Source organism: Grus americana, chromosome 12 (assembly GCF_028858705.1).
Source record: "Grus americana isolate bGruAme1 chromosome 12, bGruAme1.mat, whole genome shotgun sequence".
In the NCBI taxonomy this organism is placed as follows: Eukaryota; Metazoa; Chordata; class Aves; order Gruiformes; family Gruidae; genus Grus; species Grus americana.
In genome coordinates this window covers 3,089,314-3,115,756 of record NC_072863.1, presented here as the reverse complement: position 1 = coordinate 3,115,756, position 26,443 = coordinate 3,089,314, and the positions used below count along the sequence as shown (strand labels likewise).

Genomic DNA, 26,443 nt, shown 5'->3' with positions numbered 1-26,443 from the left:
CGTCTACAGTGAACATATATAAAAAAGAAGAGTGCCGATATAAAACACTATCTAGCTTTGCTGGCAAAAGTCAAGAATATAATTGTTTAAACAACTATTAGTTTTCAAATATATTCCTTGATTTCTCATACTTCTCAAGACATCAATTACTCATAAGTTATGCTGGTTGTTTCCTTTTATTTAACTTGGGTTTATGTCTTAACAACTATATTATCTCTTCTGACTGCAAAACCATACTAAAAAACCTGGCAGATCCTCCCAACTTCCCACCCACTCTGAAGGCCTGCAACACATTTAGAATTGTTTTCATTTCAAAATAGTAGAGAAAGACTGTAGAGTCCTTCAATATATACTTTACGGATAAGTTTTTGCATTCACTGATTAGGAGAACTGACACATAAATGTATATATTTGCAAAGACAGAAAGTTAGTTTTAATGCTGTACCAAGCACAGTTACGTGTTCTTACCTGCCGCTTGACCATCTTCGTATCTTCTGGGTAGCCTTCTTTCATCTCCTGCAGAAAATGGTATTTTAGTCATTATAAATTAAAATTCTTTTTAAAGATGATGGCTTTGAAAGTCTGATGAGAGAAAACTAATTTAGCTAATAAGTGACAGCTTAACTCTATCCAAACTGACACATGCAGTTCACAAGCAGTTCAGTATTTTGTAATTACGAGCCCCAGGAAATAGAAGTCACATCTTCGTGAATAGTTAATATCCACTAAAGCTGTCTTTGCATGCTTACCATGCTGACTGTCCTTCCTGCTTTGCATGATTAATATGCTTGTTTCTGCAAACTTTTAATCTCATACATAACCTCAGATACCAACCCAGAAACGAGGTTATCTGAAATCCACAGTTTGTTCTTCAGATCGAAGTACTTTATCTTTCTGGAGTAGAACTAGGCAGATAAGACGACTTGTACCTTATCAGCCGCTCAGCACTCATCTATATGAGGCACTACAAAGTTCTGGGAGATGTAGAAGTAATACCTTAAGAGTATATTCCTCACTTTGGATTGAAAGTGTTTACCGCTATGTGCCAAGGCTCTGTGGTTCTAAACCACTTTACCAGCCCAACTACTGTGCTCAGAAATATTCCACCAATGAATTTTAACTGACTTGCTTACTTAATTATAACATAAACCATGGATGACCTGATACCTTCTTAATATACACTTAACATGTCAAAATCCAAGAAAAGAATATGAAATAAAAGAATATTCAGAATTCGCAATATATCCTGATAAGATGCCTCTACTATTTGAAGCATGACTGCAGATAACAAATTACGTTTATTCTTTTTGTTTCTAACCTGAAGGACTAACAGGCTTAAAACTGAAATCAGGAACAAGTTTACACATTTATTCCTACTATGCTCCTTTAAAAGTTGTTTCCCCTTCCTCCTAGCTAATGTAAAATACTTAAGGCTATTCTTGTTTTCGTAAGATCTTCAACAGCCAACTTAAGCAACCATTAAAACCCACACATTCAGTACATCTGAGCTGGAATCAAGAACAGTATAAAAATTCTCCTAACAGCTTTCCCTTCTACTTCATAAAACTCAACATATAGCAATCCACTCATTATATGCAAGACAATCAACTTCTGTAATCTGGAACTGCATGACAGGCCAGCATTGGGAAAAAAACACCAATGTACAAGTAGAACTGTTTTCTTCATATTGAACTGCAAACAAGCTAAGGACCTTATGTGTAAAAGGTCATGAACGATGTCAAAATAATTTTCCACATCATTTAATCAACTCCACTAACTAACACTGCTAAAAGATCAGAAGGAGCTGTCTCCAAACCCCTAGGGCAAGGTAGGAGATTATCACATTTGCACGGAGATTCTGGAAGCTAGATTAGGGAGAAAATAATGGAAGGGATTTTCAAAAAATAAGCATACAGATTCCTACCGTAAGCAGCAGCCCAAGCAACAGGGACAAAAGTTTTATTCACGCCAGAGTCTTCAAGCTGTGTGTCTGGAAGTGATGTAGCTTCTTCTTCACCTACAATAACTTCCATATAAACTTCATCTGCTATTTCAGCACAGCCTGGATTAAAGGAGAAGAATAAATCTTTAATTTTATTCTGCTCATCCTAAATTTTCCTTCATTTAATTTGCTCTCATTCTGATTGATACCCGTTATAAATTACTTTTCTTCCTTTGGCATTTAGAACCACCCCTTCCTTTAGGGGATCATTGTTTATTCAGACATTCCTTAAAGAGAGAAAACACATATCAATAAATATAAATCCAAAATAAACACCAACATAAATTCAAATATACAAACTTATAAACTTGCAACCGATGACATTTATTTGCCACTTTGCCAGAAAGCTGATTAAACAAGGCAATTCACAGTAGGAAAACAGAAAAATGAGAAATTTGACTAACCTCATTAACTTCATCCATGGACATGTTAAATTTAATATAAATAATGAAATGATTGCATACAGAATGCACAATGTGCATTTATCCACATCCCTTTAAAATAATTATAGCCTGCTCTTTATTTTTAAGGAAGATGAGCTTAGTTTTCTACTACTTCAGGCTGAAGAATCCTTCAGAAAAATTAAAAAAGTCCTTGAGAATGATGTTTATATTGTTGTATAAAACAGCATGAGAAACAAAAATGTTTCTTATTATGCTTACTAATATCTTCATCTTCCTGAGAAGAGTCCTTAACAGCCATGTAAACCATTTTTTCTCGCTGCATTCTACCAACACCTCCTTGTTCAATTACTCCAGCTACAGAATGTCCATTGTGAAAGTCACTCTCTGTGACAATTTCTGTCCCACCTTTAACAAAAAGAAGTTAAACACATTAAGTAAATGTAAAAGAAGCCACTGTTAAGATTAATTTCAGATTTAAGTATTTTTTTCTTATTTACAACAAAGCTATTTCATAAAACTCCAAGTAAATGTTTTGGCATCAATGTCTGTCGTAGAATCATGCTGGTTTGATACTTTGGGGCAGATACGGAAAAAGTTCTCTCAGTGTCTCCTGATAAATTCAAGACTGAACAACCACTACCCACAAAGGATCAAGAGTCTTTTACATATGCTAGCAGTGAACTCGGGTGCGACTGGAAACATACACCTGCCCATGCCCACCAAAAAAATGACTGCAATTCTAATCTGGCCCAGAATACAGCCTTTAAATTCTCTCTTGAGATGTGAAGAGCTAATTCTTATCCCTCTTCCCCTCCCCAAATCCTGATTCTTAGGTATTTTTTCCTATGAAGATTCTAATGTGAATGTCCCAGACTCATTACATGGGGTTGAGTAGTAACTTATATTGGGGTCACCCTTCTCAAACCATGAGAGCGCAACTGTTACTGCCAATTACTTCATCAACAAGAACATCACCTAGAGGGATGGCCTAGCCGGGATGTAAGGTGCTGCACTGAATCCCTGGAGACAACACAATCTGAAGAGTAACCGTTAAAAAAAAGGAAAGGAGAACAACTGCCCACACAGTCCTGCTCCGGGTGACTAACAAGCTCTGGCCCCCTGACTTACTTGAACAGAGGCAAAAGAACAAGTTCCAGCCTGGAACTTGATACCAATGCTTGAGTCAGTGAGGGGTGACAGATAAATATTGATGCTTAGTCTGACCGTGAGAGAGAAGCTGCACATTATGGCAGAACAAGCTAACACCTGGTACACTAAGAGTCCTTGTTCGCTACTATGAATCCTCCTGATAGAAAATGCTCAGCTAGGCGGTTGAGTCTAAATCCAATACATTGATCCATCATTCCATTTGTAAATGGGGGACTTTGCCAAACATCCTTGCCACCCAAGCCCATTTTTATAATTTTTGCCAAAAGTGGCTTTGCTTGGACATTTATCCAAGTAACTAGACTGCAACGCAAATGGATGACACAAAAGAACAGCCCTCCACCCCACTCCCATGTACAAAAAAACCAAGAGACTACTGCTGATGAGTAAACTTGAACCTTGGATACTCTTTGTGAAGACCGTCATCTCAGTTTCCATATTCCTTAATGCTGAGCAGCAAACATGCATTATCAACACAATCAGCTCTTTCCAAGCAGATGTACTCACCAGTAATGAACAGGGTAATTTGCCAGGACTACCTCCTGGCTGTATCAAAAGAGCTGAGAGTAGCTCATGAGAACATCCCTGCTGTAAATTAGTTTTCAGCCATAAGAGATTCTGATTCTTCCTGCTGCTGCATGAGCAGTCTGTCCCTCAAGACTGACAACCTATCCCCAGAGGAAGAAACCATATTTCAAGAGCAGGGCCTGGCAATTCACCTAGGAACTGGCAGATGAAACAGATGTCACAGTAGATAAGGGATGTTAAGAAGCTGCTTCTCTAGATCCTTTCCCCATAGTCTCAGAAAGCACACAGTCTTCACCACCTCTTTCTCATACTTGAAAGGAATTAAGGAGCAAATACTGAAAATCCCAGGGCCTCACAGAAACACTCGCTAACCTTCAGCCAAATCAGGTACTGCCTATTCCAAACAGGAGAGAAAAATATGTTAAGCTACTTTGGCAACCTTCTGAAGGACTTGATTAACAGGCTCCAAAATCTACACTGTATCATGGGGCAAAAGATACTGAGCAGCTCATAAGACAGTCTTACCTAATTCTGAACCTACTCTGAGAGACAGAGAAAACCAAAGACAACTACCCTCTTAACTAGCAGTCTGATCATGCCTGAAACAATCCTTTTCTGCCATTAATTTGAGCTGGAAAGATTACTTGCTTCTCAGAGAAGAAAAATAAAAGGCATCACAGAGCCAAAAATTTCCTGAAGCAGCAGTTCATGCTACTTGAAAAACAGCACCAGAACTGTTACTAATTGGAGGACTTTGATGATCTAATTCCCAGTTCAAGATTGCCACAGCACAGCCAGGCCAATCCAACCAGTCTATGGGAGATGACCACCTTTCTCCACTCCAGGAAGAACAGAGTCAGCCTGATGTGCCCTGTGAATGGCTCTGGGGCTCCTGGCCAGATACCTTCCAGTGAGGCAGAGTTTCAATACCAAAATGCAAAGGGTAAAGTGGAAAGAGCCAGAGGTTTCAGCTCTGAGAACAAGAACAGGGCATGGCTTAGCTGTTCATCCACTTGCAAAGCACTTGGAAGTGCTGGATCTATCCTTTGCAAAAGAGAACTGCAGAGCAATCCTGAGTTTCTTGGTTAGGTTTCAAATTGACTGCATGCCTAAAGCCCCAGCAATCTTCCTCTCTCTCTGCATCAAGGCCACCAAAGACTGTTCAGCGAGAGGAATCCACTCTAGAGGCTTCTCTGTGCTGACACACAGTCTTGCAAGATCAAGAGAAAAGTAGCAGCTGAAAACCAGCTGCAGACACCCAACCACTTCTACGCTCAGGCTTTGGTTGCCTGAAAAGAAATATTGCTAATCAAAAAACAAACTAATACACACCCCGTATTTACCACACATGGGCAGCCTCCACAAATGTCACATTCTATAAAACATTCCAGTCAGTGGATTAAAAACATGAAATTAAGAACAAACAAAAAGACCCTGAAATACTTCAAACTACTGGAAGAATACACAGAATTTAAAAGGTACCTATTTCAACATCATCTTCAGCTTCAGCTTTAAATATGTACACTTTGATAACTTCTGAACCAAAACCGTCATCTTTAGCAACATCATCATTTGCCACCTCGGTACTGATTTTTAAGGGAGTGCTTCCTATATGGTCCAGTTTTTCTCCAACATCATCCACTGTAAAGATAAGAGAATAATAATGAGGTTCAAACACATTTTTTAAAAGTCAAAGTAATCAGTAGCATGATTTTCTCCACTATTATCCCCATGCATAGTAAAGGTTTGTATTCATAAATGGCCTTTACAGAACAGTTCATCTCAAGATATTTAAAAGAGATTCCAGAAGTGCAGTACGCATTTTATTGCAACTCAGGAAACACAGCAAGAATTACAGAATGAAGAACACAAGAGCGAGCTTGTCATCAAAGAGAATATGGTAATTGGTTATGTCTGAAACTATTACACTTAGAAAGCAAAAACGCACCCGTAAGTAAAATTAAACATCTATCAAAAATGTTAAAGATTAACCCAGAATTGCCTGTTATAGTCTAAGAGTCCCCAAAAGTTTCACTACTCCAAGATACTTGTGGCTACACTTTAGTAGCTGAAACTCTTATGACAAGTGATGACTCGGAGCGAAGTGTGCATCCAAAACTTGACTACATCTTCACCCTAAAAGAAGTTATGATTTTATCCACTTTATCACTTGAAAACATATAAATGAATGAAGATTATTGTATAATATGCAGCTGATTAAAAGATGCAGTGAAAATAAATCCAAATACTACTATGTGAAATTGACTTCTCATTCTTTATGTATGCAACTTAGTCACTCTGATTATTTGGTCTATATATTCAAAATGCTCATTTTACTTATACAACAAAATTTATATTCAAACTATTAAAAGTGTAGAAGTAACACTATTTTGGTAAAAAGGGTATTCACACAGATATCTATATATATACCCCAAATTGCCAATACGGAGGCCACTGAACTAAGCATCCTTCTGACATACGTATTGCCAACACACTTCTCTCTCTCAGTGGATAAAATTAGCTCCTGTGCAGATGGCCAACACAAACCTGTGCAATGCTTAACACCCACTGAAGTCCCTTAAATAGAGAAGAATTCCACAAAATGTAAACAAAATCTGAATTTAATACATTTCAGGGCAGTTGCGATTTACTGCATACGTAACATTAAAATATGTGCACACTAGGTTAAAAAAAATCATTAAAATTAATATTCAAGTGATAATAGTGTTTCATGACTAAAAATAAAGAACGTGGACACTGAGGGCTCTGATGACTGAGGAAAGTCAGGCTTACCTCGGGATGGCTGCAGTGGTTCCCAATCCCCCTCTAAGTTCCCTGCCCTCAGTGATGGTTACTCTTAAGACCTGCTTTTAAATTCTGCCTGGCATACCGAGCTGAGCCGAAGTTAGTTTAAGCTTTTCTTAATACTCCAGGCAGTCACGCGAGGTGGTTCAGAACCTGCTGGAGAAGAAGCAGATGCCTTTCCTGCAGCAGGGTGGGAATCCACCACAGCAATCCCAAACTAAGCTCTTCCCGCTCCTTGACAGAATTCTGGGGAAACACCTATCCAACTAACACTGGTTTTCACCCCCACATTGAGGAACCTTATTTCTATTTCACAGACATGAGTCTGCAACAGGAGAGTACAGAAGTTATTGAGGACGGACCTAGATATAACGTAGGTAAGTACAAAAAGTATTTGATTTAATTTTAGAAGCTCTGAAAATTATGTGTTTTGATGAAAATTAAATGGAAAACATTACAAAAATGCTATGGTTTACCTGTTTCTTTTTGTAAATAAGAGATTAATTGCATTGCCGAAAAATATCAAACTTGGATCAGTAGAAAAAAATTAAAATTTCCTCAGGAAAAGGGGTTTTGTTTTTTAATTAAAAACATTCTAAATCTCTATTAAAATAAATGTCAGCAACATCAACACCTTAATCTGTTAAAATCTGACATGTACTGCATGGTGTTCACATTACCTTGCAGGACAGTGAGAACAGCAAGAGCATGAACACCACGGCTGAGAAAGCCACAACAGAGAACTTGGCATATTCCTTTGACACTTAAGTTTACCAGCCTCAGGTTATTAGTACATCTTTATATCCAGTACAGACAGTTACTGCATCTGCTCATCGGAAGTTTTTATGCTGCCACAATGGAGTTATCAGGAGAGAGGATTATGCACCCTCTACTAACAGGAAAAGGGAAGATGCTAAAAATACTTATCTTGGAAAAAACTATTTCCATACATTTACTGTTTGAATTTATTAAAGACCATTTTCTTTTGTGCATGGCTTTTAGCATTTATAAAAGTTTCTTATCCATATTCTTCAAAATGATACACATACATTTAATTTTAGTATAATTAACATTTTCAATGCATGTATCAGTCTTTGAAGGGCTGGAGATAACTAATAGTACAAAGCAGGAGTGATTATATATATATATGGCTGTATGACTAGACATGCTGCCAAACCGCAGAAAGAATATTTAAAGGCTGGGTGGAAGAAATCACTAATCGTAAGCTGTTAACTCTAATTTTAGAACTGGTAGGTGGTAGTAAAGTTATTTTCAAATCTGCAACTCAAGCAACGCCAACTTTTTCTAAACTCATAAATTTTATAAACATAACACATTATCGGTTTAACATAGAAAATAAATATTTCTGTACTGGAAGGTTGTTTAACAGCAGCAACTTCCTATTAAACAGAGGAATAATCACATATATGTGATAAGAAGTTCTCTTTATGGCAAAGATTTCCAACTATTTAATTAGTATTGGGTGACAACGACTGTACACCACTATGTATCTGATGAAATAACAGAAGAAAAAAAACCATACAATTTTAGATAGTTGCCTTACCAAGACATCAACTGCAATACAACAAAGATTACTTAAAGAAAAAAAATGAGGAATTTTTCAATTTTACAATTTTTGTAAGAATAAATATTTTCAGCCAGAAACAGAAGGTAAAATACATGAATACAGCACGTATACTCACATGCTGTGTTTTACCATTTCAAGTGAAGCCCCCAAATCTTCAATATCCTTTAAAAAACAGGGAGCCTTGTCTTAGAGGGGCAAACTTAAATTATTTTTAAAATTAGTGGTTACTCCCACACCATCAACCATCCTGTGTATTTTCAAAGATCTTCAGTCTCTACAATTTAAGCTAAAGTAATGGAAACATATCAGGAAGCCTGTGTATCCAGGACCTCCGAAATCAATTCTCTAAAAAAGCAAAAGTGTAATCTAACAAAATTTGAGAAATATAAACTGGACTGAGAAAATGATACTGATATAGACCGTCATTTGTAAGATATTGCCTTTTGTTTCAAATACCTCAACAACAAAAGACACTGAATCGCCAATTGCTATTGCTTAAATTGCTGTCTTACATGAAGTAAATTTCATGGTTTCAATCTGGTTTTTAAACACATTTAGCTAAAGGGAAAACAATCAACACAGCAGGACATGTAATCTTTGTCAAGTTCCACAATATTAGGACTTTTTTAAAAAACAGATCACAAAAATATTCTATTGTCTACGTAATATGACTTCAATCACAGACTGCTAACCCATCAGTGCTAAATTATCTGATGACTTTTCCCAGTGATAGTTCTCAGGAACAGGAATGCTTACTTTATGTCAATGGAATATGAAAGTGTCTTCCCGATCTGACTCATCCACCAGAAGCACTACATATTATTATCTTGTCACTTAAAATTAACTGAAAAAACACAACAGAGAACCTTTATAAATATATGCTGAATCCTCCTGAATAAACAAGGTTTAAAGGAAAACTCAGCACGCTTCCAATGTTAAACTTACCTTACTTTGCTGTTTTCAGGTGTGTGATGTCCAGATTCACCGTGGATTGCCAGCTCCCAATTCATGTGATGCCTCAGCATGCACTATGCTGGTGATATCACACCCACCATAGGAGCCCACAGGGATAACACGAGGGCAAGATAAGTCCCGTGGTTTTACAATTTCTCATATTTTTCTAATGTCCGATATACTTATTTTATATCCCATAGGTTACAATATAGGAGTATTAATATTAAAATGTTTAGCAAATTATGTAACACTGTACTGTAATATACTAAAAAGGAGGTGGTGGTGGAACAGTACCTTACCCCTAAAGGCCAGCTCCAGTGTTGTTCTTTGGTGGGTATGAGGTCACCAACATAGTGCATGCAGGGCCAACACACGGATCGGGAGCTGGCAATCCGCTGTGGGTCTGAATATCGCAAACCTGAAAAACAAAAAAGGGTACGCTTTAAGCTACACGTGTGCTAACTCCTCCCTGGCAAAATGGGATATGCTGTTCATAATTTTCCCATCTCAGTACGAGAGGGATGGGTGCATGATCACACCATATGCATTCAGTTTGTATTCCTTTTTAACAAGTTCCTTTTAAATGGGTATTCTGGAGATTTAAAACAAGGGACATGCATATCCCGTGGCATACATTGTGAATGTATCAAAGATTTTTCAGCGTTATAAGGCTGATTTTAAAAAAGCTGAATTTGTCTGCACTGAGATAGCAGAGTGGTGATAATCTTCTAGCGAAAATTTCCAATTACAAAGCCATATGCAGCTAGTTTACAGAACTAGCAAGACAAACATTATTTTCCAAATAGTATTTACACAAAAATATAATTACCAATAGTGTATAGTATATCCACATGGGAATGCTGTCTTAAAATGGTAAAAAATCACCCTTCAGTATATTTAAACTGTAACTCCCAACAAAAGAATAAGTTAAAATTCCACTCAGCTCAGCTTCACACCCTAAAATGTAGTATTTTATTAAGCTCCCAGAGTGTGTTGCACAGAACAGCTGGTGGCATTCCCTGAGGGCATATCTGTAGTTCTATGTAAAGTCCCTCCTTTTTAGATGCTAAATATCATTAAAAGGCAGCTAAGAAGTATTTTGAGATTCTTTAAAACTGTCATTTTGATGTGATTTACATTATAAGAAAGTTCAACAGTCCTGTGTACAAACCCCAAAAGAAATAGCATAAAATTAACTTTCTGCAACATTTACTGAACATTTCATTTGACAATTTAAAAAAAGTAAGTAAATATAAAGGGTTTTAAACTGCTTGATAAACCGAGGCGTTTACCTATCCTACACAACAAATTATCCTCACGTAACAAATTCAAGGCTAATTTAAGAAACATCTAAAAAACCCCAAAAAAGAAAAACTGCGTAACATCGATTAATTTTTGCTGAGGAAAAAATCAACAGCAGATACTCTGTTGGGTCAAGCTGGCATACCCAGCATAATAGAGTCTCAAAACTTAGGAGAGGTAAGAGACAGCCTTATCTAAAATGATTACTTAAAATTCTAGATTAATGATGTAGCTTCCAACTGTGATTGATCAAGCATATCATGATTATACATATATATAAATCTATTTTGCTTAAAAGTAGGTCTCAAACTGTCTTCAAAACATCGCAAAAGCCATTGGCAGGCTTGAGAACACCTGACAAAACTATACATGTATCAGACACAGATGGAGTCATCAGGTAACTGTTACTGAAAGTTTAAGATGCTCTGGTCTAAGTGCAGTGATCATCATTATCAATCACACTTATCTATCTTAGAAGGAATTCCAAAGATGACTTTACTTACAATTACAAAGGTGCAGTTGGAAATACCGCAGTTACAGAATACAACTCATCGTAAGTACTCTGTCAGAAAGGAGGAATTTTTTCAATGAAACAACTGACTGTAAAAATGGTGTTCCTTTATTTACAAACACACAGGAATGTTTCTGTTGTAGGTCTAATTTCCTGTTAAACTGAGGTTTTTTTGGTTCTTTTTCCAAAAAAACCCTTTTCACTTCTATTAGTGACATATGGCATTACAGTAATGACAAAAAAAAATAACTGGTGTCCATCCTATACTGAACAAAAAATAAATACAAAAAATGTATTTTGCATAAGGGACATAAATGCTATGAAATATTGAAATCATTATCACTCATCAGCCATGTCCTCTGTCTTGAAATTGTTAATAAATGCAGCTTGCTGTGAACAGATTGACACTTGGACACACTTGGCATTGACTTTTTTTTAACATATTGCTTCTGACTAAATAAAATCTGTTTTGACCTACTCACATTTCAGTAACTAACTTGGAGAAGTCAAAAATCTGAAATGAACTATCATACATTTTGTCAAATTTGTGTAATAAAAACTGGTATCTTGAGTATAATTGAACCACTCAAGAATCATAATATACCTGAGGTCGTTTCAGTAGCTCTCACTCAACAAGTAGCATAGAACCATAGTTTCCTCAGAGTTGAATGCTGTGTGGAAACTGAAATGGACAGCCACTTTCCAGTATTAGAGAGCCAATCAATTAATGCACACATCCCCTTAATGGCAAGTTCAGTCCAGAACAGCACAACATACAATAACATGCCTACTGTAATTTTTAGTACAGCTAAACAAAAAAATATTTTGTGGACACTTAAGAGACAACCTTATGAGTCAGCTATCTCAAAAACCTATTTCTTTGTTGGATTCTACTGATTAAATCCAACTTGTTATTTTTACACGAATCTACATAGTATGGTAATACACCTATTTTAGAAAAAAGTGCTATACTAAAAATATATGGAATATTTAATTTTAATGTGTTTTTCTTAATTTTCAGGATTATCTCATTTCGGAAACACAAACATACACACTCATTAACCCAACAGCATGAATGTCCTTCTCTTTCTTGCTCTATCAGTGATAATGGATTTTTCATCAAGAAAACCCAAATCTGGACACCACGGATTAACTGGGCAACAGACTATTATTTGAGAGTTCCAGTACAGAATGCAGCAAGAGTCCAGCTATAACTTCTCCCCACCAGACCACTTCTACTTCAGATAATCTCCTGTCCATATCTACCTTTGTTTAACTTACAAGATATCATTAAGTAGTCTTCAGATGTACTCTTGCCATCATCATCGTCTTCTGTTTTTATAGTCATCGTGGAGCCAGGAACAGTACCAGCTGCTTGAATGACTGCTTCAGAATCTGAGTTCGTTACAAGAACTTCTTCTGAAACCATTGTAGGCGAGTTGGCTCCTGACACAGAGTCTTGCACCACATGCTCCAAATGTCCATCAGGACCTGTCACAAGGTCAGCCACAAAAACCTGATCGGGAACTCTAACGGTTTCAGTTATTAGATCAGAAGTCAAAACATGATCACTGGTATCTAAAGCTTCTTCAATAGCAACATCAGCTTCCAAAACAGAATCAGGAACAATTACACCTTCTGTTACAACATCAGTTTCAGTGATGATGTCAGGTCCTTGGACAACTTCAGCTGCTAAGCCATGATCAAGAGTTATTCCATCATCGGTAACAACATCAGAAACTAGGACAGCTTCGGGGACTGATACAACAATGTGGTCTCCATCAATATGAGCAGTGCCAGCCATTCCAGCCACTATGAAACAATTATCAATGAGGAGAAAAATGTTAAAATTATTGCATTAGCAATCCCTTTATCTAAGGAATGGAGTAACTGTATAGATAAGTTAAACATGGATGTACAAATCTGTTACTTTTCAACAATCCACATTTTGCATTTCACCCGATAAAGACTATCCAAAGCAGCCTGTATTCTTTAAATTATGAAAAACAAACCATGTCACTTCTTTACAATATAATGTGGAGTTTGCCCCAAATTTAGGTTTTACCATGCTGATATGTTAAAAACTACAGGCCAGTTTGCAATTTCATCTGTTTTTAAATTCCAGTTAGAAAACATTTGATTACAGTAGCAATATGAACCTTCACAGAATTCTTGCATGACACTGGAAGTGTGGTACAAGACATTAACTGCTGTTACAATAAAAGGACTCTCATGCTTTAGACTGCATGAGCCTTGATAAAAAATAAATACTCAATTGGATGCAGTATTTATAGTACAGTTTCCAACAACTTGCCACGTTGCAAGGAATGGCTAGAAGCAGAAGCCTGTTTTTCATTCACAGACTTGACTGGCCAGTTGTATTTGCAGACTGCTTTTCTATACATAAAAAAGAATGCACAGTGAATTATTTTAATGCACACATAAATTCAGTTTTAGCTTTAATGAATAAAACACTCAAGGAAATGGTTCTTATCAGAATGAAAAATATATTAAAATTATTCAGCATTGTATTTTAAATGCAATTATTTTGGTACACTCTGAGGGATATTAATTCATGTTAGAACAGAGACATGATCCTTCCCAACACTTGAGAAGGTCATCTCCTGTCACAATGCAGAAATGGAGACCCGCAAAGAAAAGAGTAGAGATTTCTTGCTGTCTGTTCTCTAAACCTTCAAAATTGCTGAGGTTATTTAGTACTGCCACCAAAAGAAACAGTATTCATTCAAAAAAACCCCACAATTTAGAAACAAGTTTCCTTACATCAGTAAAGTCCCAGGACTGATGTTCTTGGCAGAAGACTTCTAAACACATGTGAACATGCAGATTTAGCTACATCTGTAAATTGTTGTCTACATAGTAAGTTATCTGTTGTCACACAGACAAAGACATTATTTCCCACCACATTCACTGAAATACCCTAAAGGAGAACTGGAGGCAGTAACCAAGGTAAGCACACAAAAGTTGGGCTGTTGTTTACATCCTGTACTGGGTGTTATTTACATCTCCTGTATGATGGAGATGGAACAACCAGTCAATGTGATTACAAGCAGAAGCACATGTAAGAAGCACATGTACCACAAAACTGTTAAACTCCAGACAACATCTTCTGTCTCGTATTTATCTTACTTTGGGACACAAACTTAACTTTGATATTTTGGAATAAGTGACTATTTCAAGATCAGCAACTAAAGTATACAAAGACACATCAAACATCCCATTAAATTTTGAATTTTCTCAAAAAGTCATGCAAATAGCATTATTATATTAGTCAATGCAACATCTTGATATCATTTATAATCATACAACAAAAACCTGAAAAACAGTCTCAATTTCATTCATTGTTTTTAATAGTTAAAATGTTTACCAAAATCCTGCATAATCATAGTGTGAGGCATTTTGGATTCTTGTGTTTGCAGTCCAAGACTTCCACCACCTGGATCCATATTCAGCTAAGTTCATTCACAAATAACTGCAATAAAAGCAAAATCAGAATTTATGTTGAACAGTGTTATTGTGTTGATTAGCTTTACTGGATTAATGTGTCACACTGACAAACACAGGAAAGTATTTATCCCAAACTTCAAGAGAAAAGCATGCAGCACTTCATACAATGAACTTGGCTTTAGTCTTTTGGGTTTATACTTTTTTGACCTAAAATCCTGAAAATGTTTCCATCCATAAGTGGTCCTAAGTGTCATCAAAAGAATTACACATGCGAGCGAAACCAAACAAGTCAGTAATTCCTGGTCAGGACTTAAAAGGGTTTTTTCACGGAAGTCTTTGGTTACTGCCTGGCCTAGAACAGTTCTGTTTATATTCTGTAGAATTTAACTGGAAAGTGCTTTCTAGATACCTTCAGCATGCAGAGGTACAGACTTCAACGTTACTTCCAGAAGCTGTAAGCACAAGAAATGCCTACACCTTCAATTTCCCCGCTGCAAAGTGAACACTAAAATATTTTTGCAGGTTTATGAGACTATCTCCACAGGGTAACAACTCACCGACTGACAGCAGAGATCTCACCTGCAATACCAGCAGTAGCACCAGGCCATAGTAACAAAACAGTGGTTGTGCGTGAACCCCTCTGTATCATTTAACAAGTCTGACAAAAGGTCTGGTAGAAAATGTAATCAGCCCTCCGTTAGATTTGCATGCACAGTGCAGAGCTACCCATTATAACAGCAACAGCTAAGCATAAGAAAGGCCAACTTATTTCAATGTCTCCATTGCCACGATACTGAGGAAACGACAGTGCTCAACAGACTTCTGTGCTGACACCGCTATTCACCATTCCACTGCTAGGGCTGTATTACCCATATTGGCTGACGTTTTATTTCAAAACTGTCAGGTTATTCCAGAAATCTTATCTTCCAACACGGTCCCTTCTGTGCTGCCTCACTCCTACTGCCAGGGAAAAGCTGGTCCTAGGCAGCTCTCTGCAATATCCCTCTAAGACAAAAGCGATCTTTTAAAGCTTCTGATAGAACAGACCCGCCAACACTTTGTAAACTCCCCACTGCTATCCTTCACCTTTACATCTTCAGCTTGATTTTTTTTTTTCCTTTTGTTTTTGACAGCTGCTTTGTTGCTTTGGCTCTTCTAATTCCCCTTAATGCTTAGGGGCTTCTGTTTCCCCATCTCTCTTTTGTCAGACTTGCCTATTTTCCTCCCTCAATCTTTTAAAATCCCAGCAGTTCCTCAAAATTCACCGCACAGTCGTGCCAGTATTACTCTGAGTTTTACTTCTGAGATTCTCGCATTCACTAAAGTGCAATTCCAATTACATCCAAGAATCGAGCTTCTCGCTAAATTCAATTTTACCAGGATCTCCATTTCTGGTATCACATCTGTCTTGAGATTGCTGAATCTCTTTCTTAAGGTACAACTACACAAACTTGCTTTCAGAGAAAGAGAAAGCACGTAACATTTCTTTGACAGAGTGTTTCCATCAAATACCAGAGAAGGATAAATTAGCATTCCACCGTATTATTTGCATTGCTACCGAAACAGGTGAACACATTTCTCAAGCACTTTATAGGTAACAGCAAAAACATTTTTAGACTAAGTGCAAGTCTCACATACTGATTTTAACTTGTATGAGGGTCTGACAGAGAAACACTTTCCAGATGTTTCTCACGAAATTTAAAAAGAAGTTTTCAGAAAGACTTTAAAGCTACCCTTTAAAGAGGACTGAAGACTCTGGGTCTTACAAACCAATTCAGTTTGGAGATTTTGAATTATTTTGCAATTTGCTGCAACTCAAAACACCTTCACACAAGTTCTCACCGCAGATGAAGTGACTCTATCATGAAGTGAAACAGCTACAGGAGTACAGAGAGAGCAAGGCTTTCACAGGTGAAAAATCTCTAGCTTAAAAAAATCTGTGGCACAAGACTAAAATCTTGTACTTTCCTGCCCTCTCACATCCAACAATTGGAAATAAGTGACAGTATCACACAGGAAATGAAGAGTTTGCAATGAAATCTACCACAACAGCAGTAAGAGCTAACATAGACAAGCAAGAAGAAGAATAAAATAAGCCAGCTGTAAGAATAAATGGCTTAAGCACCTGAAACCTCTGAGATACCTCTAAGCCAGAATCAAGGGACCCAGAAAGAGCCAGGACCTAATGCAACTCACACTACCACACTAATCCAGAAGCAACCTCAACTTTGGAGTAGACATGACATGAATTTCTCTTAAAGCATGAAGCTCTATCAGCAACAGACACTAGACTCCATGGTAAAAGACCCTAAAAGCAACAGATGGAAGCATATTAATGCCGGTTACTATGGTACTGCAACCCTTGTGGCTCACCAGAACTGACAGCACTGGATCCTTGGTACCAAACCAAGTCGCCATCGAGGTGCTGGCACTCAGTGCCAAGGGCCATGCTGCCCTGGGCTGACCCACCGGATCAGGCGGTCTCTAACCAGGCTTGGTCTGCCCATGGAAATGTTGTGCCAGATGTCATTCAAGCCAGGCAGAAAGCCACCAAGGCGAGATGATGTGAAAAGTCAATTTGGTGCTGCGTTGCTTGGGCTCCTTTTTTATCATCGCTTCAGCGGGTGATGCAGAATGCCTACGCTGTGCAGGTTTAAGACACATGTGCCAGGTGGATACGGTTTTTTAATATGAAAAAATACAAAACAGAGTAAAAAAATAATCTTAAAGAGAATGAAGAAAAATGTGGAAAACGCAATCCATGCTTACTGCATCCTCATTGTCAAGGAAGAAGATTATTCCTTCTTTTATACTCATGAAATCCTGAAGTGAAGGAAACAGCCAGCAGTCCACGATGATGGCAATTTCAAGAAAAAGTCACTGATCCACCCCAAGGAGGTTTCAACTTAACTGAGAATACAAAAGAACCAAAGAACTTGCATCACCTAGTGCCACTATCATACTTTCAACACTTCTCCCTGTATTTTCTGCTCAAACCTACTTCTCTCAAATTGTCTTTAAAACCTACAATACTAATTCTTGGGGGCAACAATGCCTTAACATTCTTCTTGTAGAGCTACAAGAATTCCCCAATGTAACTTCTTGATGGTGCCATAACAGAGTGAGTTAATTCCACAGACCAGCTAGTATTGTAAAAACACAAGTCAAGTGTTATCAATGAGGACAGCAATCAAAGATTTAACTAACTCAACTCCACTCATACAATCAAATTTCAATGTAGTTTTAAGTTTTAGCTCCAAAATCAAATTCTTTTACCATTGTAAGAAATACAAAGCAGCTTCAGAACCTTAATGCAATGCTCTATCACCCCTAAATTATTGTCACAGTCATCTGAAACTCTTACGGTAGCTAACGAATACTTGCTATTACAAAAGATACAGCTCTAGACCATAAATTGCTTAATTTAATAGAGCAATTTCAGAACTAATGTAATACTCTACAATTTCCTGACCACGGCCTTTACACTCAGATAATCCTTCTTTTTTTAATGTAAATGGATATGAAAAATTATCTTAAATTATATCAATCTGAGATTACAGGAAGAATATGCTAGGTTTTTCTTCCTTCTCAACAAGCAATATAATTTATTTTCAGATTATGTAATTAGATGCCCAGATATATTGCATATTGTGCTACACAGAAAATTGAATACAAAGTACAACTATAATTTTAATTCAAATTAAAATTTCTGCAAGGAAAGCAAATTATCACTAAAAGGAGTATTTTCCCAGTAGCCAACAGGAGCATAAAAATTATGAAATTTAAGGTAGTACGAGTACCTTAAACTTCCACTAAAACCAGAGATGGATGATGACACACTAGCAATAAACATGCTGAAGTTGTACCTTGGTTGATGCAGCTGGTATCCAACCATTACTTAGGTATACTCTTCTAAACACTCAATGCAAAGGGCAGAGTTGCATAAACTCTGCAATCAAAGATTTTTTTTTTTTTTTTATACCTACTTTTGGGTCTTAAAGGAATGCAGTGACAGCAGGAAAGCCCTTTACTCCTAATGCTGGAACAATTAACAACAGGTAAGCCCCCAATTCTGCTGCAACTGGATATTTTTGCTCATAGATTTCAGCAGTGCAGATTATTTACTTTCATACAATAATATGTATGCGAATCCTATCATTTGAAACAGCAAAAAATGTAGTACAGTGATTAACTGTGGTTCCTTCTGTACTACATCGTATTATATACCCATACAATTGTAGAGGTGGTTCAATCATACATTTTAAAAAAGGACAGAGAAATAAGGCAGAAAGGCACAAGTCTACATACAGTTATAATGCTGAACTTATCCATACCTCTCTTGCCTCTATCTATTAAGATCTCAAGTTTTTCCTCTCAATTCCCTTTCTCCTCTGTGTATGTATAAGAAAATACTGTGAAAATGCTTTATTAGCATCAGCTAATAAAATAATATCACTTTACAACATTCTGTTAATATTTTAATTTATTTTGGTTTTTTAGTTATAGCAAGCTATCCTGTACCAGAAAGGAGTACATTATCATCAGATCCCAAAATGCAGAATTTCATGAAACCTAAACTGAGACTCCCAGAGCAGTGTCTCAGGGATAAATTTTTAAAATATGTATGTATCTGATATTGTTTTGCTTTTTTGAAAAATATAGTTCTCTCCCTAACTAGCTTCAGGAGAAGGATGATTTTAACCTATTTCAGTTCTTTATGCCAAAGCTCTTCCTTAGACAGGGCTCAGCTCAGACCAGGCAGTGAATTTTAGAGTGAAGAAAGGGATATATGACCTCCCTGTCTACATGCAGGAACACTACTGTAAATTACTACTGTAAACTTTTTTTTTTAAAAAAATCAAGGATAACAGTTGGCAGTTTGGGAATACCTAAGAACATGTACTTGTAATAGCAACACTCAAATGAAAAACTGGTAAAGGCCCAGGTCCTTATAAACATTGCTCTTAGTATACACATTGATTTATTCTTAGCTTACACTTCCCGTAAGATCATAAAATAACTATTAATATTTTAATTTTCTTTGAGAAAGCTTTCAGAAAAGACCCTCCATTGAGAGATCTTTAACAAAGTATTTTAAGGAGGAGGGAAAAAAATGAATGCCTCAGCACTTGTACCCTTCCCAGGAAAGAAAGCATGTCGTTCTTGTACCCAGAGGTGCAATGAAGCTCCCAATCAATATGCCAGTTCCAGGCATTGTTGCCATATTTAGAATTTTTATAACATAAAAAAATATTTCTATGAAATACCAATTATAACTTAATAAATCTACATAAATAAAGAGTATGTATTTAATGCATTCTGTCATATCCTAAACAGTGTGGTCCTGCAAACGCTAAGCAACTCCCCAGTTTATACATACAATTATTCCCAGTATGTTCAGGTGATACATATTCATATAAAGCATATTTGCACAGGAAGTCCTTAAGCATGCCTTTAAAACAGTGAATTTCTTCTAAATAATATTTAAGTCTTGTTTACATATAATAAAGTAAAACACAACATCATACTTTATCAGGCTTTTCAGATATTCGTAAACTGCATAGGACATTTTGCTTTCAGACATACAGCAATGCAACACAATAAACTAACTTATATGTGGTTGAAAAATCCAAACCAGATGTTTTCTAATTATCTCAACATTCAATTTCAAGAAGAATACATGAGAATTATCCTCCCCTGAAGGGTTCTGGTTGTCCCTCCACCCCCCCCCAAAATTTTAATGCAGCAACCAATAGAAATGCAGTGAGAAACATCCTGCATATGCAGAAATCTCAAGCAGAAGAACCCGATTCATAAAATAACATGCAGGTTAACACAAGCCCCTCGCAGAAAAAAAGACTGGGTATGAAAAACTGACATATCCATTGTAAAGTCCTTTTATTGTATTCACCTATAAAGCACCCATGAAAACCCACACTCTAAATCCATGTAAAATGACAAAGACAAAAGCAGCGACTGAGATTTTGTCTTACTGCCTGAAACGCGCTTAAGGCTCTTAAATAAGTTAATGAAATAGATGAATTTACACCTACGCGTTACAGCCACAGCAGTAACACAACTTCCCGTAACACAGAGCACGGGCAGAGAAGGGCGACAGCCACATCGGGGCACGGCACGGCCGGGGCTGCCCGCCGCTCCGGCTGCCACACTCGCGATGCCGCCGCCACTCGAGACGGGGGACGCCGGCGGGGCTGCGCGGCTGCGGAGGAGCGCGGCAGCGCAGCGCAGCCCTCCCGCGCGTGCTCGCTGAGCCGGCGCGCCGCCGGGCGGCGGGAGCGCGGCGGTGGCGGAGCGGGCGAGCCCGCAGTGGCGGCCGGGCAGCTCGGCGCGGAGCCTCCACCGCCCGCACCCGTCGGCCGCTTGATTCTACCGTAAAAGCGGCCGGGAGCCGGACGCGCCATCCCCGAGGGTGGGCGGACGGACGCGCGCCGCGGAGAAGCGGCCAGCGGTCCCGCCGCGCCGGGGGGGGGAAGGAGGAGGCGGCAGAGGGAGGAGTGTGAGCGCGGAGACAAAGGAGCCCGCGGAGGGCGCTGGGCGGCGGCGCGGGCGGGGGCCGCCGCCCGCAGCAGGGGCGCCCAGGGACGGGGCCGCCGCTCCCCGCGCCTCCCCCCGGCGCTGCGGCCCCGTCTGTGTGTCCCGGGCCGCCGCCAGGCTCCTGCCCCCCGGCCGCTACCCCCCACACCTCCCGCGGGCAGGAGCGGCCGCGCCACCGCAGACGGGTGTCCGGCGGCAGCCGCGGGGCGGGGATAACCCCTGTCCCAGCGGCGCGACGGCCCGCGGAGCCGCAGCCTTCCCCGCCCCGCCAGCCGACATCTTGTTTTCCGCCATTTTCTGGCCGCCCGAAAAGGCCCCTCAGCCGCAGGGGCCGCCGCCGCCGCCCGCCCGCGCCCGCCCGGCGCGGCAGCAACCGGCGGCGGCCGAGGCTCGCCAGCCCGCTGAGGGGCGGCCGCGGCCGGGCCCCGCGGCGGGCGCGGCGGCGCTGTCAGGCCTCGGGCGCGGCCTGCGGTGAGGCCTAGCCGCCTCCATTGTCCCCATCCCCCCCTCCCCTCGCCGGCCCGGCTCCGCCGCCTCGGCTCACCTGTGCGGGTCCCCGCGCCGGGCGGCCGCGCCGCAGGCTGGGGCCCGGGGGGGGGAGGGTTGGGGCCGCAGGACTCCACGCCGCCGCCGCCGCCGCGGCCTGGCATTCGGGTCCGCCGGGGCCGGGCCTGCACCAATCACGGGCTGGGCCGGGCGGCGGGGCGCGAGCGCGCGCGGCCTGCTCCCCTCCCCCCGCCGCCCGCTCAGCCGCCGGCCTCGCCGCGGCCGCCGCACGTCACTGCGCGCCCCGCGCGCCGAGCAGGCGCACCCGCCGCGCTGAGGCCGCTGCCCTCACTCTGCCCGCGCCGCCGAGCGCGCCTGTGCGCGGGGGTGGGGGAGAGAGCCGGGATGGGGGGGGGAACCGGGATGGGGGGGGGGGGCAGCCGGCGGATCCCAAACCCGCCCCCTCGGTGCCTGCGGGAGGGATGGATGGATTCGTTCCCGGGTCCCGCCGCCCTTGGTCCCGGTGCCGGTCGTTGCAGGCGCCAAGGAGCGAGCAGCCTGCTGTGTTACGTACACGTGTTCTGCCCCGGCGTACGGTGACACAGCCTGGAAACTCCCTGCTGAAACACGGACAGGTCCAGCCCGACGTCTGGCGTCGGTATTGAACTGCAGGTATCGGTACGTCTGTACAGACAGCGCGGAGAGAATGCAAAAGCACGTGTGAGCGTGAGAGGTTTCAAGAGAGGGGACTGGAAACGCCAGATGACCTGGTACGGCGTCACTGTCCTCCCCTCCACCTTTAGTTCCATAAGAAAGGTGAAGACACCTGGACTAGGCAGGTGTGACTGCTTCGTTACTGCACAGCACTATGACATTAAAGACATGGGGGCTGGTATCTGAAATAGACTCTTGCCAATATTACTGATCTCAAGAATACGCTTAAAAGAAAGTGGAAGAAACTACTGGCAGAAATCACAGTATTTTCCTCAAGGTTTTTAAAATTCATTTGGGTATGTCTGTGTGAATACCCACATCTCCACCCAAGTTGTTCTCTTAATAAAAGAGTGGTAGGTCTAGCAAAAAAGAAGAAAAAAATTTAAGAAACTCTTCTACGGAATGAGTATACCTCAGTAACCACAGCAGTAAAATTGTTCAACACCTACAAATGCCATACACTTACAAGTGTAAATAAGCAAAAACTTGGGCTAGAGAAGCCCATAAGGTCTGATGGATAGTGGGATTCAGTTGCCTGAATGTCTAACAGGATGTCCAAAACGGGTATGGCAGATGGAACAACCTACACAAGATTTGCCCTCTTCTGAAACAGCAGCAGAACATCAGATGGAATGCCACAGAGCATTGAAAATGGCATAAAGCACCCATGTTTAGGTACCAAAAACATGTAAGTAAATCTCATTTTGCACTACACAATTATAAACTGCAGTTAAATACAGAGCTACAAGGTTTTTCCTCTGAAATTCTTAAAAGATTCTTACTCCTGGACTTTAACGGCCTTAGTGTAGAAATTGGAGACCTCTCCTACATTTGACCCCTCCTTCCCTTTTTTTTTCTTTTAAGGGGTAAGCAATAGAATAGTGGGGTAAAGCTGTCCAAAGTAAATATAGTACTAAGAACATTCTAGTCTGTTCTTCCAGCTCTAGCAAAAGATAGACATTCTAATGAGAAAATAATTTCAAACTGATCAATACAATTAAGGAATGAGAGGAAAGATACCTGAAAAAGGTAATCACAACACTGAATGCTTGGGGAAATGGGTGAGAGAATCTCACAAGGTGATACAATCAGGAAATCAGAACTACAGAGAGATTAATTATTCCTTTCTTCAACAAAATTCCATCTGTGCTAGATTCTGTCTTCTCGAGTAATATCAAGGGAAATCTCAAAAGCAAAATGAGCATAAAATAACAACAAGCAACAACAAGGCTATTGCCAACAGTGGGACACAACATTCAGCATCAGACCCAACATGCAAATTTGCTGAGCAAGGCAGCGATTACAAGGAAAATCAATCCAAAGCATTGGTCAGAAGCACAGAACAAAACCAAACCCAAACCACCAAGACACCAAGATCACAGGAATCCAGATATCAAAAAGCACAGCAGTGAATGACAAAGAATCCTCAAAAGCCAAAACGCCACTCTAGGTATCAATTTAAACTGTTTATACTTGACAGGGACAGAGCACATCATAACCATGACACCTAGCAGACGACCAGAATCTGCTCCTTACCCTTCAGTTCAGAACACAAAGATTTCAAAGATTTACAGACTGTCTCTGCTCTCCAGAGAAGGGGCAAACAACCAAAGCATAATGCGTGGCAGATAGCATATTCAAAAAGGTATTCCTTAATATTATTATTGTTAGAAGCAACACCAGAGTATTTCAAGCAGTTTCCTCCCAGTTTTCTTTCATGTACAACTCCCTGATGTTCATACTGACAACCTGACCATGAGTGGTTAGGTATATCAGGAGCAAAGCCTATCCATGTGGCTGACGTCCTGCATCTCTTGATCTGCCTGAGCCTAAACAGCAGACAGCAAAGTCTGATGATGAAAACTTCATTCTCTGCAAAACTTTATTCATTTCCATTGAAACAGCATGAGTGCATACCTTCCAGATTGCTCTTCTCTTGCCAGCACCACGTATATTTGACAGGATTGCCTTGTCTCTTTCTCCTTTTCCTCTTCAAAGGAGCGGTGGGATATCAAACTGAACACTCTCAAATTCTGTGATCACTTCCAGGTTGGCAAATGGAACTAGAGGTCAACAACAACCAGAGTTTGTTAAATCATGGCACTACTGGAGGCTAAAGAAGTGACAAGAAAAAAAAAAGGCAATTCACTGACAAAATTTACTCACACATTAGGATCTGACTTTCTGGGGTCAAAATAGTTTAAACTATTTTGATAGTCTAGGATCTAAACAGACATGCTAACACCATTTCTGTGCATTTCTGAAGATAACAGAGAACCATTTTCACTTCTCTTATTTCTGATAGAAATTGAAAAATAACTGGATGATAGTAGGATTTTTTTACTGAATGTACCCATTGAAAGAACTGGGTGAGATAAGTGATGCCATTCTTACATGCTTCATCCTCTGGTGTGCCAGAACAAGGTGCTGCGTCAAGCTGGCTGTGCGGGTGTTACCAATAGGAGCATTAAGCTTCTTTGTGCTTTAATCAGCAACAAAATTCTTAACACTGAGATGTACAGGCATTGTTCTAGGCAGTCTCAGAAGACAGTAATGCAGGCTTGCAAGCAGTCCCCATTCAGAAAATTTTTTGGATTCTTTTTAATGAATTTTGGTGCATGTGATTTCAACTATCCATGAAAAATTCCTCTGCCAGCATCAGATGATATAACAGGTAGCGAACCTACCCTCAATATGTGCTAGATCCAGACTTAAATGCCCAGTGGTATCTTGCTGCAGTAGAAGTAAAAACAGTGAAACTCACCCACTTTGGATAATTGTTACATTGGGAGAGAAATTAAAAAAAGACAACTGGGGATGAAGATTTAGAGATGGCTAGGATGGCAGCTAAGTTACAGAGCTAAGAAAAACTGCCAGCGTCGGAGCCAGCCTTCCCTTTTTCCACCCAGCAGGAAGCTGCACCTATTCGCTAAATTCTTGCAAGGAACAGGAAGCAAAACAAAGGGGTCTGAATAGGTTTCTGGCTTCTCTATTAAGGTACTGGCATAGGAAAGCCAATACAGTCTGGGCAATAATGGAGTTGTGGAGAGCATGGGAAGTGCCAGGACGCAGTTAAGGCATGGAGCTGCTGCAAGGAGAGTATTCTGATTTGTAGAAAAGTCTTTATAGACAAGAAAATATTTTCACCTTTCTAACAACGTTAAGATTCTGGTTTTATCTTAGAGTTTCACATATTACCTAACACTAAGGAAAAGAATCATTTAATATAAATGTTAAAATAATGTGTTGAGACTTTTTGGAAAATGGGAAATACATCCAGGACTTCAGTATCTTTAATTTGTTAGTTAGTGGCAAGGTAGTCGATTTTCCATAGCTTCATTTATTGTCATTATTTACAAAACAAGTTACAAAGAAAGCCACTGCATTTTTAAAGGCAAAGCATTTCAGCTGTTAGGATCAACAAGACAATGAAGGAAGACAAAGTGGAAAAGAAACAAGGGACAACAGAATGGGCTTATATAGGCTGAGGTTGCTACATCAGTCAGTACTTCAGCATTTGGTGGATCTTGGGAGAGCGGGAAGCCAAGTGCCTTGGTGACGTTTGTACAACGCTGCTTGTGCCAGAGAGGCTAAGCGGCTGTGCCTGAGAACAGAGCCTTCCCTTCTACCTAATTCTGCAGGTAATTGCTGTAACAAGAACGCAGATTCTTCCTACAGAGCTCAAAATTGTATGTAGTTTGTTGTTTTCTTTCTCTTTAAGGGGAAAACCAAAGAAATGTCAGTCAGGGAACAACAGGCTCTACATGCTACAACGCCCTGAAGAACCTTCATAATTACAGTCAGAGAAATTCATGGTCCTACTAACAGCATTGGATTTGGAACCACTGCTCACCAGCATCTGGAGGGACATCACGACACAGAGTGGAGCAAACACCACAAATAAACGGGTGAGCCAAATGGACGCCAAGAAGCCAAAACTGCACCTGGCAAAAGCTGTC

General features: G+C 40.0%; 1 protein-coding gene across 12 annotated transcripts in view; it reads right to left on the bottom strand.

Moving 5' to 3' along the window:
• Positions 1 to 22,032, bottom strand: part of ZNF711 (zinc finger protein 711) — a 29,537-nt gene extending 7,505 nt beyond the window's left edge. For 3 of the 12 annotated variants that reach the window (XM_054839366.1, XM_054839368.1, XM_054839367.1), the window contains exons 1-7: positions 21,829 to 22,032; positions 14,650 to 14,754; positions 12,543 to 13,073; positions 5,584 to 5,742; positions 2,665 to 2,811; positions 1,925 to 2,062; positions 469 to 516 (exon numbers count right to left, since the gene is read on the bottom strand). In XM_054839366.1, the coding sequence (XP_054695341.1) occupies positions 469 to 516; positions 1,925 to 2,062; positions 2,665 to 2,811; positions 5,584 to 5,742; positions 12,543 to 13,073; positions 14,650 to 14,728 (1,102 nt within the window). In that variant the 5' untranslated portion in view covers positions 14,729 to 14,754; positions 21,829 to 22,032. The other 9 variants (XM_054839356.1, XM_054839361.1, XM_054839358.1 and 6 more) reach the window with 8 other exon arrangements.
• Positions 22,033 to 26,443: the final 4,411 nt, after the last annotated feature.